Raw genomic sequence first — 18,146 nt, 5'->3', positions numbered from 1 at the left:
AATAACAGAGCAGAAAAAGTAATTCTGCAGTAGCCCGATATCATTCTCCCACGTTTTGGCCTTCGTGATTTGTTGATATTGAACATACCGCGACCGTACTGGTGTACGACGATATCTTCACTTTTCGCCGGAAGTTTAAGCACGCCATGGTAATGTTGCGATCCGTGCTATCATCTGCCCGACGCATTCCGTTGATCAAGTTCCGCAAGGGAGGCCCCTTTTTGGACACGGTCGGCCAAACTGCCGGTGGAGCAACCGGCTCGGCAGCAGCAGCAGCACCGGCGGTAAGTTTCTTCGCCAGGGAATTTTGGCAAACGCTTCCGGGTGACCCGGGTCTTTACTAGCTCGCACAGGTGACGTCCATTTCAAACGTTTTGTTCATGGTCCCTTTTTCGGTCGATTACATAATTGTTTATACCGTGTTCCGCTGTCGCTGCGTATTGTTCTGGTGCTTATGTTAGGCATTACATTCACTTGCGACCCCATCTGGTGTTCCATTTTTAGCATGCACGGTCCGTGTCGTCCGGAGAAGCGATCGAGGAATGGCAGCTGCCGGCGCGCTACCGTAGGAAACCTATCGATGACGTCGAGATGGAATGGATCAACCGCGGAGGACCGCCAGCTTAAAGTGATCACCACCAAGAACGGCGCTCCCTTCCTTTTTGCACTTCCGGCCAAACGAAGGAGGGATCATGCGTTCTCTAGTCTTGTGAAGCAAGCGCAAACAAAATCATTTATGTGTAGGCGTAGGGACAAAGTCCGTTCCGGGGGAGTACAGCTTACCTTCGATACGAGACCAGTGCTACTTTACAAATCCAACCAACTTTCGTCTCTCATCGGCTTACTTATGTCTCTCATCCCGACGGAAGTAGTCTCACGATATCCTATAAATTTTAACTGAAATATCCTCCACCGGAACCGGTTGGTGAAGGACCTTGTAAATCGATATAAATCGCAGCGCGAATATTATGCATTCGACTGGGGCAGCTTTCTGTGGATGGAGCGATGGCGTGGCGGATGCTGAATAAAAAACAAAAATAAATATTCTATCGATATCAACAATGGTGCTACTGAAAAAAAATACGTTCCATGAATTGTGTGGCGGGATTGGATTAAATCCGAAGATTATAAACCGTGCATGGTTTCAAAATTAGCTGGAACTTCACATAAATGCGATGTTAAAGGGCTGACCACAACAACGGCTTCACGTGCCCGTTATGCGGTTGCCATGGAGTGCATAATGCCTGCTCTTTTGCATGCTTTCAAATGAGCCAGCACGGCTCACGGGCGCTCTATCGGTGTGGTTAATTAATGATCATATTCAATTCAATTAACTATTCATTTAACGACGCCATTATGTGTGGCGCCGCTCGCTGGGCTCCTGGTGACGAAAGCGTGACAGGGACGTTAAGTGCGTTAATTTACTTTGAACGCATGAAAGGCTGGATTTTGTCGTATGCAGAATGCGGATGCGTTTCATTCCGTTTAGTGTTCAGTGGCCGAAGATTCAAGGAAGGAGCAATGGAAAAAACGGAATCAAATACCGTATACTGGGGAGAATGGAGGAAGCTTCGAACTGCACACAGTTTTTCGCTCTTGTGTTTGCCCCAGTCGAAAAACAAGGGACAATTCTAGAAATTGTATATAAAAACTTTGATGAATCGAACGCAAGGACAGAGAGTATTTATCAACTTTGAAATTAAAAAAAAAGCAACTTTGAAATTTAAAAAAAAAACAAGGAAAACGTTGTGAGAAAGATGAAAATATTATGAAAATGTTTCACGGCATTCCTTCGAACGGCAAGCTTGCAAATAGTGATACGGCGTGAGGAATCGAGAGGCCACCAGTAGCATACGCGTGTGATAAAGGCATTTTATTAAAATTTCCCTCCGATCCTCACCGCTTCCCAATCGACCCAACCGATGGACACTTCATCCCTGACATTATAGTCTGATTCCTCTCGGGCGTTGCGTTTTCCCCATCGGCCGAGTCCTTTTATCGCCGCACCGACAAAGTGTGCGTGAGTGTGTGTGTTGTGTACCACCCTTCCCACCCTTCTTCCCTCTGGGGGGGTTTGGCGTGGCGGTGGCCCGTGTTTTCGATAATGACTTTTTGGCACCGAAATTGTTCACCACCTCGTCGTCCCCGTCGTCCCCGTCGTCCCCGTCGCTTTCTTTCGATCCATTTTTAACAGCACACCCTGGACATTCCTCGTTCTCTCACACGCTGGAACGTATGGCTGAAACTGGGTGGATAATACCTCCCCCACCACCCATTGGGGGGAGTGGAGTCGGGTGGAAGATAGTTTTAACACATCCGTTTAATTTTTATCGTTATTTATCGCTTTCGAGCCCGAAGCGGAATTGCATGCAGGCTGTGCATGCCTCCATCCTTTGTGGCCAGTCCCCCAGTCGGGTGGGAGGAGGGTGGAATGGGTATGGGACGTTTTGTTCGTTAAATGAATATTCCGGCCGAAGTGGTGCTTAGGCATTATATTTATTTATTTGGAAGCGTTCCTACAAAATTCGACACGGATTTAAACGGTTGCAGTGTTAGAATATTTAGATAATGATTGCTTCACCGGGGAGATCCATTTTCTCCACTCCGGGGGTTTAATTGGATGCCTTTAAAATGCCCCTTTTCGTGTCCAACGATGATCCAGCGCTTCATTGGAACTGGCTTTAAGTTTATGTGAAACAATCCTGAGCCATGCCGGTAATAACCTGGCTTAATTTAATTAAATATGACTAGATGAAGATAATCACGCCAATCGATAGCTTTCAATGCGACATTCCTAATTTGCGTTATCAACTTGACTTAGGATCTGTAAACTTGTGTAGATGAATAGCAAAATTGTAGGAAATGGATCTTAATCGTAAAAGAACTCCTTTATCCTTTTTACTTTCGCATGCCGAATGTGTACCAGGTAGTGTAAAAGCTTTCCCTTTCCTCAGGAAGAAAATTCTCCAATTTTCCCATTTGTCGTGTGTTTGAGGCGGAAGTTGAGTAGGTCACTACAATTATGTTTCTTCTCTTCCATTTCATATGCCTATGATTTGGTAGGTCATAAGCATAAAAGCGTCCGTGTTAAAGGATCTTGATTTGCAACCGATTCATAATAACAACAACCATTAAAATAATTTATTTACTTTTTCAAGTGAACTGCTTCATGAGTTTAAACAGAAATAAAACACTTTCATTTCAATTGTACAGTTCCTAGTAATCGTGCTGAAAATATTCCTCTTAGAAAAGCTTTCAACCACGTTCAGATAAAAACCTTTAGGTGAGAGAAAAAATGAAATTGAATTCGGAATGCACTGAAGCATTCGTGTCAAAGGATGAAAGATTCTGAAAATATAAAGATAGAACAGCAGAAACCCACCGAGTGCGAGCGGTGGAGATGGATGGGAAGCGAATGGGAATCGCATACGTTCCGGAAACATCCCGCCGCGACCCACCATAGGACCGAATCGCAGGCCGGAAAGAGAAGGGGAAGGAAAGGTCATGTTTATAAATAGTTAATTAATTAATGATATTCGGATAAATGTTGATAATTAAGTAGCATTCTTAATGAAGCGATAATCAAACGTGACGCGAATCGTGAATGGGGAAAACTTCGCTGCGGGAAAAGCGTGTGTCGGATGCGGGTTCGGGTTCGGGGGGCGGTGGTGGCGGTGGTGGCGGTGGGTCTTAGGTTATGGCAGTTTTGATGGATATGAATAATAATAATGATGCTGCGAAAAGCCACCCACCACCACCAGGCAGCAGCATCATCCCCCCGCCAACTAACACCCAATGGCTATATTGATAACGTGTTACGCGGCGGGGTGGGTGGGATGAGGGGTGGGAAAAATCACTCCCCCTTTCCCCATTAACACCTACCTTTTCTGCTCCTCCAATAGTAGTAATCTAAAACTGAATGGCCGACCGGTATTGGTGGCATTCGGTGGAAATGTTGGCTCATTGGGTGGATTTTGCGCCATATGCGACACACGAGAGCCCATTCCCGGGAAGGGATATTCAATTCCGAGCATCGGGAATCGATTGCATTTATTACGCTCAAGGGATAGGAAAGAGGAAGAGGGGGGGATGATAGCAGGGAAGGGTGAGAATGGGATACAAAGAATTGAAATGTATTCGACAGAGGCCAAGTGCCAAAGCAGCGGCATCCCAGAATCGGAGCATACTGCGGTGCAAATGCAATTCCGGCCAAATGCACAATCCCTCCCTACCCTGCACCTCCTTTCAGTTGTGAGAGTTGAGGTGGGGGGGACGTCAGGAGGGTGAAACTTGGGACGCCAGGGATGCAGCAGTCGTGTCGAGGATCGTTGCATCGTTTCCACATCCACAAATCGAATTGTTATTTTTCCAACCCCCCGGATTTTCTTTTCATTGGTGGCCAGCGGCCAACTAGCACACACATACACACATGAACACAGCTATATTCACACGTACGTACGCAATGAAAACAAAAAGGGCTTGCCGTCGTTGTCGTCCGTTTATTCGTGAGTCCAAGTGTCGGCCAAAAGGGAAAACCCGCCATCTTTTGGGATAAAAATCCGGATTTGCCAATCTTCCTACAGTTCCCTTCTCGGGGTTTCAGGAACGATGGTTAGAGATGTTTATTTTTGCTACCCCCGAGGTAGTTCTTCAGGGGCTTTCGGTTTAATGGCGACTCACCGAAACGACTGACCACAAAAGGCCAGATGAAAGGTGAAGAAGTTGCACGAACGATGGAGAAAAAACTCACACACACCCAAGTCGAAGAGAAAAAACCGGATCGGAAATGAATCACGGTATGATTTCGATGAACATGTTATCTAACCTATAAAGCTGTTTTGTGTTCTCTGTATTGCTTCAGGTTTCGGGAACTTGGAACGCCCCGGCCGGGGAAAACCTACTAGCTGTATGGATTTGTGGCAAAGAAAAATATTATACCTTCCGTCGCACAACTCCACTAGCTTACCGCCTTTAGAAATGTGTGTGTCTGTGTGTGTGTTTCTAATGCACACGGAATGCGTTTCTTGCTGCATCGAAATCACTTTTCTATGCACAGTCGACCATTTCGGCTTCATGTTGGACCGGATTTCTACTTTATGCTCGTCTGGCCTGAAAGAAGAAAAACGTGAACAGTTCAGCCCGGAATCCGGGGTGAATTGCGATACATTCAACGATCAATTGGTTTCCGTTTCGGTTGTCCTTGCACTCGTCCTGTGTCGATCGCCGATGGGTTCTTCTTCCCGTAATCGTCCGTCTTGGAGGAAGAAAAAACAAGGTACGTACAAAAACACGCCCCACACAGACTAAAACATACCATTGGGGGGGGTATAATGGTAGCAAGGTGTTTTGTTTCGGTTTTGATACAACGTAATAGTTTTCGCAAATGGCGCATACGCTATTTATCAGCGGCGCGCTTTATGGAGCAAAACAGGTTGCAAAACAAACGAATAAATTATGCGACAATTCTAGGAATTTGCAGCAATTTGGGTTGCGATGGAGCTGTAGTAGACATGTTTTGCGGCCTTTTAGTGTTCAATTTGTGTTTCGTAAATATTCTACCAATATTTGTATTAATTTGGAATTTGATAGCGACTTCAATTATGTTTGCAACGTGACAATTTCGATAGCAACGAATGCAGCTCCATAGCAACGAAAGTGTATCCCTTGGAAACGAAAGCCGATCTATAGCAACGAGAAAATTTCCAAAGGAACGAAAGGATCTCCATATAAAAAGGATTAGACTCTGCTCTAAAGTTATAGTTTAGTACTGGTTAGGACAAATTAATAGTTCCTGATGAAAGCGTACATGCTGAAGTAAGAATGTTTACAAACTAACTGAAAATCTGTGCAAATAACACTTAATGGTTCTCGTTTGTTGCTTCGTGTCTCAACAGGAATAGAGAAGTTTAATACAACTTTTTTTTGTGGAAAACATTCACTATTTGTATTTCTTTTTAGAATGATGCTTCCCATAATGTTTTCTCTTTCAAGCAAGTTCGACGTAGGTTCAATACAACGGCCCTTTTGGCTTCTTAGGTGGCACTTGACCGCAGTCCTTTGCTGTCAGATACTACCGCTCCACCTCCTCTCCTCCTCTCCAGCGGTTCGGCACGTACCAGGAGGGCGCATCCATTGAGTATCCGTTTAATCTCTCCCAAAAGAAAACGGTCGCTCGAAGTCACCGACAACTGAGCTGGGCTGGTGGAAAGCGGGAAGGTTCCGAGGCAGGCCGAGGCGGCCGGACTTTGGCGACATGACAGCCGGGAGGACCGCAACATGAATAACTTAGTGGAATTTTATTGAGATTTATTGCAGTGGAAGTTGTTATTTTGTCTTGCGGCGTCTTGCGCTTTCTTCGGAGTATCCTTCATCATCGGTCCTCTCCCGTACTTCTCCCTTTCTCCTTGCCGGCAGGGATCGGTGGTCGATTGAATTCCATCTTCCGGCCACTCCCTCCAAATCGAACGTTCGCATTTTTCGCCCGGCGGTGACCATCTTCGGGAGGAGGACGGCGTGATTGTGTCGCATTAAAATGGGCGTAAAGCTACACAACATCGACCGTAGGACAAACTTTAACGCTTTTCACCTTTACCAAGGGGCTTTTACCTTTTGCTTTTTCCCCCGGATAGGGGAGAGATATATTTAAGTTTGTCATAAAAATTGATTCATTCCGACAAATGTTTTGCCCACCGCTTCGCTTTTCCGGGTTTGGATTAAATCGAACAAAAGTTTTATTTGTTCACTTTGGTGGTTTTATTTACTTACGCGCTTCGGTACATTGTTCCGGCCCCGAGGTACATTGTTCAAGACAGGGTGTTGGGTGTTTTCCATTAGATTTCATTCGTTCCCCGTTCGAACGAACATTTCCAAAACATTTATGACACTTTCGGGCTAAATTAAGGATGACCGTTTTCCCAATCCGGTTTGGAATGCGCATTTTACGCTGCGAGTCTCCTTCTCCTTCGTGCCGGAGGTTTCTGCTTTGTGGAGCTCATTAAATTTATTGACACCATCTCGTTGGTGGAGGTGGAGTCGGCCTCCGGGCCTCTTGCTCCATGCTGCGACAAAATTGTCTCTACCTCCAATTCATTCCTCTCTCTCCCCGCTCCTCCCCCATCGTTTTTTACCAACGTGGGAGATGTTTTGAATTTTTAATTTAATCCCGCGCACTTGCTATTAGGAACCGAACCGGGTGGAAGCGGGGTACTGCGGTGTGGTAGCTTTATTTTTCCACCCCAACTCGAGGTAGGCGTTTCAATGAAAAGTTTGCAACCGGAAGCATCGGGTGGGAGGTTGATTTTTCGTTCAACAGAATACACAGTAGGCTCTAATTTTGACGATTTTTTTTCTCTAGGAGTCGTTAGCTATACGCTTTTTAATCGAACTTTAGTTTATTGTACTTACAAACTGCCTGGTTTGTTTGGTCTTCTACTCCCCTAACACAGCTTCCCTTTCAAATAGTTCCACACAAGCATCGCCATTTTTGTTTTCTTCCTCATAAAGTAGATAAAAAAGATCATAATCTTATCTTTTCAATCAATTTATTGCTATCTAATTTTGTCAACGTTTCGCAAATTGGCGGCTGTTTTAAAACGTCATGTTTTGTTGTCTTATCTTGTATAAGTTTAAGCTGCGCGTCTCCATCACCATTACCGAATTCAAGAATAAATGTAAGGACTTTAAACAATAATAAATTAACTCCCAAAGACGAAGTATTACTACACATCACCCGAAAAAATTTTAAAATGTTTTTTTTCACTGTTTTCAAAAGTGGAATTTTTCGTGGAAAATGGTGTTTTCATACTCAATTTGTATATTATCGTTTACTCTTTTATATTTTAGAGCCGTGACAAATTCACTTAGGATTTATGAAACGATTTAACGAAAACATTCCATTGCTTTTTTGTAAAATTGTATAATTCTGCTGACAGCATGCCGTTGCATTTTACCCCATCCGGGTAATCGTGCTCCTCCCTTCCACCTTCTTCCCGATTCCATGCACTTCGATGTGACGTTCGAAAAGGGAGGAAAACCTTGAAGGAATCCACATTGAATACTCATTTAATTGAGACGAAAATATAATAAGGAAATAATGGAGAGAATGTTGTTGGAGGTACACACACAATACACAATTCCTTTGCCATCGGAAGGTCTTTCCCTTCTCCGGGACACCCTCCACACCACAGGGGGATGGAAAGGAAATTTAATCTAGTGCATTATTTTCCCGTCAGTTCCAGCGTTCGTTCCTTCGCTTTTCCCGAGCGGATGCTGCTGCAGTTCGCGTTTGTAATGAAAACCGAGCTCACGGCCCGGCTTTTCCACGATGATAAAAGCGGCACAATTACATCGGCCAGGTAACCTGTTAGCGAACACATAAACACACAAACACACACACGGGGGGGAAGTGAAACCGCAAGCAATCAACATCTGCACCGCGGGCAATTGTTGGGCGATGGAAATGTGGCAGGAAAAATCCGATTGTTGACGCGGAAAAAAAAGGACAGACAAGGGGGGGCACGAAGTGAATGCTGATGAAGTTCCCTTTGGGTTGGGCGTATGCACCGTTGCACCCAAAAGGTAAACCGTGTGTGTGTGTGTGTGGTGTAATGGTGCATAGTGAATGACTTGTCGCGCGAAGGCTTAAGCCTCGGTTGAGTGCAAGCAGTTAAAAGAAATGCCTTCGGTTTCGGAGGAAAAAAGCGTACGGTGGGGCCAGCGGATGATGTTGGCCGTAATGAAACAACATACCACGTTGTCCTGCGATGCGATGCAGTCCGTGGCTTCCATTGCTCATTTCGTGTCCGTGTGGGCTTCGTCCCGTCCGTCGGAGATGCCATTGTTGGGCTTTTGTAGGCCTCTGGGCCTTACTTTAATATTCATTAGATGGCAAGGCGGCGTGCGGGTGGCTGTGGGGGGAAAGCCACTCCAGGTAGCGAGCAAGCGAGATTCTCAAACATCCATCCACCGCAAGTACATACAAGCACACACAGTTCCTGTATGAAGCCATCGTAGCAAGCGGACGTTTTAGTTCTTCGAAGTCCTGAACCCAAGAACCATACGAGTTGGAAATCACGGCACACACACACACACATAGAGGTCGGTGTACTTCACCATTCACCAGCGAAAGTGTTGTAACAGGTCGCAACAAATTTAACAATCCGAAAGCCTTTTTCCGCAGTGTTCGCCAACCCCGGGTGTGGAAACTCGCGTTGTCGCAAGTAAGTCTTAAATTTTCCATTGCGGTCCCGCGGCATGTTTTTTTGCACATTTGTCACCGAGAAAGCGAGTGAGAGAGGGTTTTTACCTCGTGCGTCAGAGTCAGTGGTCCACTTATCCTCGGGAAGGCCGCCGGAAATGACCACTTTCAGCTTCGGCCGGAAACAGAAATTCATTATGCATCCGATGTTGGTACGAGGCCACCACCGGTGACGGAGGTTTGCCCGTTTTTCGCACGACGATAACGACATTCTTAGGACTTAGGACCACCCCCTCCCACTCCTCCCCCAGCATACGGGTGAAGTATCGTCGTGTGACACTTATGGCGAACTCGGTGAGGTTCTTCTCCTTTCTTTCCTGTTGTTGTTAGCGAACATGTCAGTGGGGGGTTCGCGTTCGACTTTCCCGAATTTTCTTACCGGAGCTTTCCCGGGTGATGGATGGGGCGGGATTTTTCCCTCGCTTTCGTGTCTCTATTTTACATGATGAGCGATGGCCACAGCTAAACATTTGTGTCGCCTGGTGCAATACAAATAATTTATGGCAAACTTTGACAGCCTCTCGTAGTTTTCCAGCGAAACACATCCTAAACAATGTCCCCCCCCCCTTTTTGGGTGAACTTTTCCACGCGTGGCACGAAACGGCTAGGTGGTCCGGATTTCGGAGAATCTGTTCGGAGCAAAAGTTGGGCGGAAAAATGATTTTGCGGAATGCGATTGCTTCAACTTTCGATAACCGGCGTCGCTAATGACGTCATGCTGTGAGGTTTCGGAAGCTGCGATTTCGTGGTAAATTGTAGTATTTTCGTTCGATTCTATCGAGTCCAGATGTTCTGTGAATCTCGGGTGTGGGATGAGGGAGGCGAAAGGGAGATGTACTCTGTCGAAGACAGCTGAAACTTCGTTCGGCTTGGATGCTTGGGGCTTTGGGGTGGGAAGGTTGAGTAATGATAGTCATCAATAATGGACCGCTGGATTCCACTAATGATCCATGTGCGATTGGGATTTTCCTCTTTTCTCCGCGCTGTCAGATGAATTGTTGCTACGTCGCGTGATGAATAAAGCGGCCGCCCAAGAAAGAGGTTACCTACATTTGAGAAAAGGAATGCTGAAACAATATATTTTTACAGCGATTGTATGTGTTGGAAATGACAATGTCTTTCATGAACATTTGACAATGACCGTAGCTTTGTTTGAAATGGAATCCTCTGAAGGATGGCAAGAAATTAACCTCGGGCCAATGCTTCAGTTTCAACTGTCAATATATATCAGTTGAAGAACATTGGTTTAGAAATCAATAAAAGTTGCGGAAAGTAAAATTCAACTACCAATAATATAAGAGAGAATTCTAGTTCCAGAGCTCCAACGAAAATAAATTCTTCACTCATTCTAATGTAATTGTACCGAAACTAAACTAATGTTAACCAATCATGAGTAAATTATAGCACCTGAATAATATCTGAATCGAAAGTGCGCCTAGGAATTTCTTTGTGTTTCACATTTTTAAGCGAAGCGTTTCTCGTAGATTTTACCAAAGTTGTCGATTTCTAATTTTTTAATTGAAGTAGTTAACCCTTTCACGACCAAGGGAAATATTTTTCCCATCTACAAAACTCGTTACTGTTTGTTCAACTATTATCAAAACGATACTTTTGAAACGAAACATCAAAGAAAACATTATGTCAAAGGCGGCAAATGTCTTTCTGAACAAATAAACAAAAAAGAACGATCAAAATTAATTGCTCCAACCAAATCATTCGTGCGTTCAACCAACAATAATTGGAAAGTTTATTAGACTTGAAGAATTTATTATTTTTTTATAGAAAAAAAGAAAGGCTTAGATCTTTTTTTTTTTAATTTTTAATTTTTAATATGTAATATGTATTGGAATATTTGATTTTTTGATGATTAATTTTTTGAAAAAGAAAACCGACATCATAACTATACTCGTCATTTATTTACTTTTATCATATTCATAGGGAAACATATTTATTATGAAATTATAAAAAAATCTACACAGACTGCTAGGTTTGTCTGGTGATATTCTCTTATTTTACAACCCAAATAGCCAAAATATTGTGTTGTATTGCCAATTTTAGTCTTGAATAGCTTATGGTCCTGAAAGGGTTATACCAGCAGTTGCAAGAAAAGCTCGCGAAGAAATTTAAAAAAATGTATCGTTTTTCCCCACTAATGTTAATACGGAAATAATGACACTGAAAACTGTTAAAGAAAAACGGAGGCATGTTGAGAAAATGGTCTCACGAGAAACACCAATCAATATTTCTTTTCCTTGAGAACAACGAAGCATTGGAAGACAGAGAGAGAGTGATCTTCCACGGTACGGTACAAACCACCAGGCGTCTCCATCGGCTTGGGTAGAATGTCTATTAACCTGCCTTCAGTTTCGTGTCGGTCATTTTCTTTGCGCTAACCACAATGGCATAGAAGAAAATGCCATGTTTTTTACTGCCAACTTCATCGGCGGACGCGAATCATGCGATGACGTGATGTCGAGACCCTTTTCCTCCCGATTCGTTATCCGATTTTCCATTATCGTGTTTAATATTAAATCTTTGAATTTGTAGCAATTGATGAGCGAGATTGTAAAAGCGCAATTTAATCACCGATTTTCGGTTCAATAATCTGCTCCTTTAGGAAGGGCCATCTCTCTGGCCATCGAAAGGTTAATGAACACCTTTTCCCCGAGGTCCGACGGAGGGAGGGGGGGTTTTGCGCCACATTCGCCACCGACGAACCCGCTGTTCGCCCGCTTTTTCGCTTTCAATTACCATCGGTTTTATTGATTTTAATAATTATCCATAATGTATGGATCCAATTATGGCCCGGGCTGCCAAGGGTCGACCGGGAAATGTCTGTCTGGTTCAGGGGGCAGCAGGGGAGGGGGGGCATGCAAGATTTCCAATATGACGCTCAGACCGACCCCTGTCGGACGGGAGTACGGATGCTTCCGTTTTCGCATCCCCGCCGTGCGAACGAATCGGGTGAATATCGAATTCGATCCAAACCCGTCGAACGTTCGTCGTTCGGTTTCGGTTTGTAGGTGTTTTCCGAAAGCCCCCCCCAATGTGGGACGGAATGGCATGGAAATGAGTTTATAAAATCCGTCCATTATACGCCATTGAGAAGACCGGCGGAGCCACAATGCCCGCTCGCCTTTCTTTCTTTTTTTTTAAAGACGAACTCGGAAAAGGGTGCACCAACTAGACGTCGTTTCCGTTTATTGGCCTGCGTGCGTGTGTGGGTGTGTGTTTTGCCCAACCAAAGGGTTCAAAAGGACGATTGCTTTGAAATCCGTACACCAGGAGAACTCCTGTTCGGTTGTGTCCGTTCGGATGCTTATCGCTTCCGCCGGGGTTCGATCGGTCGGAATTTTCTCCGAGGGCAAAATCAACATTTCGTGCGCTGTGGAAAACTCCTACCAAGAGTGCTCCTAGAGACACAAACGCCCGGCACAATAATCCCAAGCCGTGGAACAATGGAGTCGAGATCGAAAAGGGGGGAGGAAAAACTTTTGTGGCCCCCTTTCGCGTCGATACTTAATCGATTAAGGATTATTTTCCAACTGCTGCTTTGGCCCACAATGCGTCCGTTTGTGGGGGGAGGAAAATGGCGTTTGGGAAAATACGACGTGTTAAGAGTGTGTGGAACATTCGCAATAGTGTTGCAGAAAGACGACAGCGTTCCAATTCGGTGTTCATTTTCATTTTAAACTCAGGAAACTCATCTGCCTTTATGGGAAGTTTTGTCGGGAAGCAGTTTTAAAATGAGCTTTAAATTTATCCCCACAGAAGAAGTGAACGCTGAACTAATAGAGTTGCACTTTATGGCGTTTGGCTTCCGTCTGGCTTGAATCGTGGCCATTTTGGCCAAGGTTCGGCTTAACTTCTCATCAAGATTCCACTTCCTTAGGCTCGTAAATACCTATTAAATTGTAAAGTCCACCGAAGGTTTACGAGCGACACTTCTTTCTCTTTCTCTCTCTCTCTTGCACCAAAGTTAAAGTGCATTTTAAATGAGCCTAATCTGGCCTGATGGCCTCGTGACGTACGTGGAAACTGGTCGCTAATAAATTCTGCCCGCCAACTTCTTCTTATAGCCTCGCGCGAGTAAACACATTTTCACGAGCTGCAGTTCGATTAAACCCCGGTCTGGCCACCCCTCTCCCCTTTCCCAGTCCAGTTCATGGCGTTGCGTGCACCGAAGCAAGAGAGAGAGCGGCAATTAGCGGGTTCGATGGCGTCGCTGCCGGAGGAGAAAATGGGGGCCTACATTTAAAGTTAAATCATAATTAAATAACTCGAACAGGAACTACTACCGGCTACTGGGGCTCGTGTTTTTCCACCCGGCGCGGCATTTCCCCCCACCCTCCAATCGAGTACTGGGTCGGTTATTTCGCCTTCCACGCTGCATTATTAGCATATGGTGTTGTAGCCGCAACCCTTTCCAGCTGGACTCGGACTTCAGAGGGGAACTCCGCTTAGCATAGAGTGTCACGCAAGTCACGGGGCTGCCGAAAGCTGGCGCCAGCCGAAAAAAGGGATAAATCTTGTGCGCCATGACCAAATTATAGGGCACGGCTTCCGCTCCGTAGTTCCGCTTGAACCTCCGATGGAGTTGGAGTTGGAGCATTTTGCCCCGCGGAACACTCATCAGCTCCCTAAACTCACGGCCACGCGGTGTTGCGTTAATTAGGCTTTAATTTAAGATTAAATTTATCGACCTTTTCCCCAGAACCCCAGAGGCCGGAACTTCCCTTTTTTTTCCCCTCCGGGAAACCCACCGTCCCGTGATAACAATGCGACACGGCTTCGGGAATCATCGCGCAGTTGAGGACTTCCGTTTCTAATCGGTGCGGGATTTGCAACAATCAACAATCAACTCCCGGCGCCCCGCGTTTTTTGTCGTTGTAATGGAATGTGGAGATAAATGTGTGCGATAATCACCGTTCTGGATGGATTCTCCGGTACATTAATTTTCGAATCGGAAAACTCAACGCTTCCGTCGCGCGCGGCGTGTTTTTGATTCGCGGACCCCGCTCTTGTAAGCAATTAATTTAAGGACAGTTTTTTCACATATGTGTGTGTGTGTGTGTGTTACCACCCGTGCTCTCACTAATCATTTTCCCCGCAAACCGGGACGAACACACCCCGAAAAACAAAACATGAGCCATCATGCACGATTGAATCACCATCTCGGTCGCTTATTGGGAGAGGCCGTCGAGGTCGTAACATCCCCGGGAATGACAAAGTACGACCGCTTGTGCGTGTTTTTGTGTGCGTGTGTGTGAATTAGTTTCCGGAATGAGTTTCGGTAAAGGAAGCGAGGCTAAAAGGTGGAACCGTAAAACGACGAAGGGCTTTTTCTGCAGGACGCGATGACGAGCCTTTCGAAGAACAAGCCGATCGTCTCGGAGGTCGACAGAAACGACACGTCACCATGCACTCACGCACGCACGCACGCACGCACGTGGGGCCCTTATCTTTACTGGTGGACCGGGTTTTCGCACGCAAGGACCAAAATTAAAAGGTGGTTAGTTCCCAAAAATATGAGGGATTGTGAAGGAAGGAAGGAAAAAAAAAACGTTGGTCGACCGAAACCCACATCCCCCCCCCCTCCCAAAGGTGAGGAAGCATGTATCACACACACATAAACACACATACACGCAGGTACACGTACACACTTTCCGATCAGTCTCGCCGATAACAACGCCGGCCCCGTAACAAGCAAAGGATGTTTGGGACGTTTCGTTTCGTGCACAGGTAGCACACCACTTTACAAGCGACCCTGGCCAACATGCGATGTTTACTCGTCCAACATACACCCCCCCCCCCCCCCCCCCACACCCCCGTCGGGTCGTGTGTACCCTTTTCAACACGTGCGGAACGAGGCAAGAATGCGGCAGTTTGTCGAGCCTAGTGTAGGTTCGAACTTCAGGAAACGAATCAGGTGATGACAACGAGAAGGCAGTCAAACGTCACGGCACTTAGGGTATTTTGGGGTTGTAGAAGAAGAAGGGAACTTGAGTGAATCCATCAATTTCCACGGGTAGCACCCGGTCCAAGGGTCCATCCTGTTAGGACACGTTTTGCCGATCGGTCAGTTTTTTTTCCGGGATCCCTAAATATGATGCCCATTAATCGGTTACCGGAGAGATAAAGTTATAAACGTAGGCGAGTGTGGGGTAATACGGGTTTTCTCCCAAAATATGTTATTACGAGGTCTTCAAGTGGGACTCTTTCGACTTGTATTGAATTATTAATGCTCGTAAACTTCTCCTGAAAGCTCCTAAGAGAGGTGAGCTCAAAGGACTGGTCGTGGCAGCCATATTGAAATTGGTTTCTGACAATCGTTCCCTGTTTTGTTTACCAATAACAATGCGTAAAAAAGTTACTGGAAGTAGTTTAAACGATCACTCTTGCTGTTAAGTTAACTTAAGTAAGGTCGCAGAATTGTCGCCTACAACAAACGGATGGCCATCGCGAGGCAACCTGGATAGAAATCACTTTGGAGACAACGTTCACTTTTTATATGGAGCTTTGAAAATCCGCGCCGAAAATGGCATCCTTTGGTTGGAATGACAACACTGGAGTTCCCTCAAATAGAAACGATTGAAATGAAGTTAAATACTACCCTATTTTCCCCATGCTCTTTTATTACCCCGCTCTCCCATTGCTTTTAGTGATAAAACCCAGGGACGACTCCAATAACCCATTTTGAGGAAGAATGTTTGAATGTTTCCGTGTCCCAAAACCGGATAATCGGAGAATGCGAGGTCAACTGTGAGTTGTAATTCTAATGCTTTTATCCGTCGTATGAATTGCTCACACACACACAACAGTCCGCGGAGGATTTATGTACCGATTTCATCTCCTCCTCCTCCCAGTTATTGATGCATAATTGATAATAAGTATTTTGAATCGCTAATGAACAGGAACGGAGCCCCGGCCGTTGCGGACATCGTTCCTGTTTTCGCCAACATTTGCATTCTCATACACTAATTAACATGCCGTTCCGTCCCCCCCACCCCCCATGACGTTGGCCACATCCGGTACCGGTTTCCTTTCAACTTTGCCGGTGTGGTTATAAATCAATTTGTCCATTGGTGTGCCAGTGTGTTTGTAGTTCCTTTTTTTACTTGTACTTGCTTCATTACAATTGATTGTGGAACTAATCTTTTATATGGCGTTGCAAAATGTAGTGCGCATTCATTCACAGTCGGGATGGTTTTTCTTTCGCTTTCCATAATCCTTTCCTGATCCCTTTCGAACGGCGAACAACTTGTTCTGGTATGTTTCATGTCTTTCCAACCGTTCTTGCTCCGTTTAAAGCTGCACCGAAATGATGGATTGGCTCGCGGATCGTTGTGAAGGCACCTTGTTCACTTTATCGCGAATGTGTTGTTATCCTTGGCGCGTTCCATTAAATGACGTGAAGTGAATCAAGGAGGAGGACACACACACACCAACTATTCGCGGTCGATTTCGTTCGTGTTCATCACCCAAAAGCCTTCCGGGCTGTTCACAAATCGTTCCGGCCGATCGTTCCGCAAGTGGTGGAAAATTGTGTGCAATGCCCGCAGAAATGTCGTCCGCCATGTCCGGGTGGCTAAAATACGACCCGGAAAAACGGAACACACGCAGAAGGGTGGCGCCCCATTCGGAAAATGAACGGACCGATGGAGGATGGGGGGGAAACTTTCGCACGGTGGGAAAGGCGTCCCAGACTTCCCAGGTTCGGTGAGTGTTTCTCTCCGGCATGTTTCTCTCGACTCCCCGATACGATCTTCCGGATCCTGGTGCTTCGAGCCAAGATGGACTCTTCAGATCGAGTTCCGCCAAAGAGTTGTAGCCAGCGGATTATTGATGAGCGACGATAAATTCCTACCGATACCGACCGGCCGGAATGCGCGAATGTTAAAGGGAAAAACGGGAGAATTGAACCAGTCTGTCCATTACCCGTACCAAAGGGGAGGGGTTTTCCAAGGGGACTGTAGGGAAAATGGGAAAAGGGAAACGTTCGTTCGTTCGTTCGTTCGTCCCGTCGCCGTTTGTCTTTATATCGCTGCAATGAATCGCGGAAAGCCTGGCCACGAACGTCGCTTTTTGGTCCGACTCCAAAAGCATGCTACCACCTGGGCTTGTGTGTGTGTGTAAAGGGAGCGGGTAAGAAGAGGAGGGAGAGGGGATTATGGTTTTCGGCAGTGTTGGTGCAAAGTGCAGCAGTTGGAGTTTACGCTGGAGCAGCACTGCAGCAAGTTGCATTTCACGCCTGCAGTTTTGCTTTCGGTTTGCCAAAAGCCGGAGATAAACATCGCAGCCCTTTGCCGTTGTCCTGACCATCCTCTGCCCCTCCTTCCCCTTTGGCGTCCCTTCTCTCTGGTCCGGACCGGTTCGTCCATTCGCTTAAATGGAGGATACGGTTAAAAGGATAAAGTGTTATTTATTCGCTGCCTTCTGTTTATGTTTGCTTAAGATGCATCTCGTGCATGATGTTGCCATTGCCGACCGAACCTCGGCAACTGTCCTGTTCCGAACATCCGGCACCGAACCAGTAAGTGAGTTCGGGACTCGGCGCCCTCCGGGGATCCTTTCATGGCACACGGGTTCTATGTACACCAGAGCGCGCGAAAGACGCTTTCCGCCGTCGAGCAGCGGAAATTAATGTCCTCCTGAAGCGGACTCTGAAGTGGTGGTGGATCGGCCACTCTGGAATAAATGAGACGAGCAAGACATAAAGCTCCCTTCCTGCCTTTGGTCCGTGCATCCCTGTCCTTGGCCTCGAATGGTCGTCGTCGTCGTTGTCGTCGTGAGATTGCAATTTACCGTAAGACAAACAGCTTCCTTGGGTGAAGAAGGTCGCCGCTCACAAGATGGACCCTCCCGGAACCGTATCGGCAGACAAATGGCG

At 46.0% G+C, this 18,146-nt stretch overlaps 1 protein-coding gene across 1 annotated transcript; it reads left to right on the top strand.

The window, feature by feature from the left end:
• The first annotated feature begins 20 nt into the window (after positions 1 to 20).
• On the top strand, positions 21 to 1,065 carry LOC131289739 (alpha-ketoglutarate dehydrogenase component 4). Its single transcript, XM_058319046.1, has 2 exons — positions 21 to 284; positions 505 to 1,065. Exons 1-2 carry the CDS (start codon positions 147 to 149, stop codon positions 625 to 627), a joined length of 261 nt encoding a protein of 86 aa, XP_058175029.1. The 5' UTR covers positions 21 to 146; the 3' UTR covers positions 628 to 1,065.
• The last annotated feature ends 17,081 nt before the right edge of the window (positions 1,066 to 18,146 follow it).

The sequence above is a fragment of the Anopheles ziemanni genome, chromosome 3, assembly GCF_943734765.1.
Source record: "Anopheles ziemanni chromosome 3, idAnoZiCoDA_A2_x.2, whole genome shotgun sequence".
NCBI classification, from domain to species: domain Eukaryota; kingdom Metazoa; phylum Arthropoda; class Insecta; order Diptera; family Culicidae; genus Anopheles; species Anopheles ziemanni.
This window is presented reverse-complemented; position numbering and strand designations above follow the sequence as displayed.

Bases quoted from the DNA above. Each gene is read 5' to 3' on its own strand.
- LOC131289739 (XM_058319046.1), top strand. From the start codon at position 147: ATGGTAATGTTGCGATCCGTGCTATCATCTGCCCGACGCATTCCGTTG. The intron at 285-504 runs GTAAGTTTCTTC...TTCCATTTTTAG, and splicing joins CAGCAGCAGCAGCACCGGCG to CATGCACGGTCCGTGTCGTC.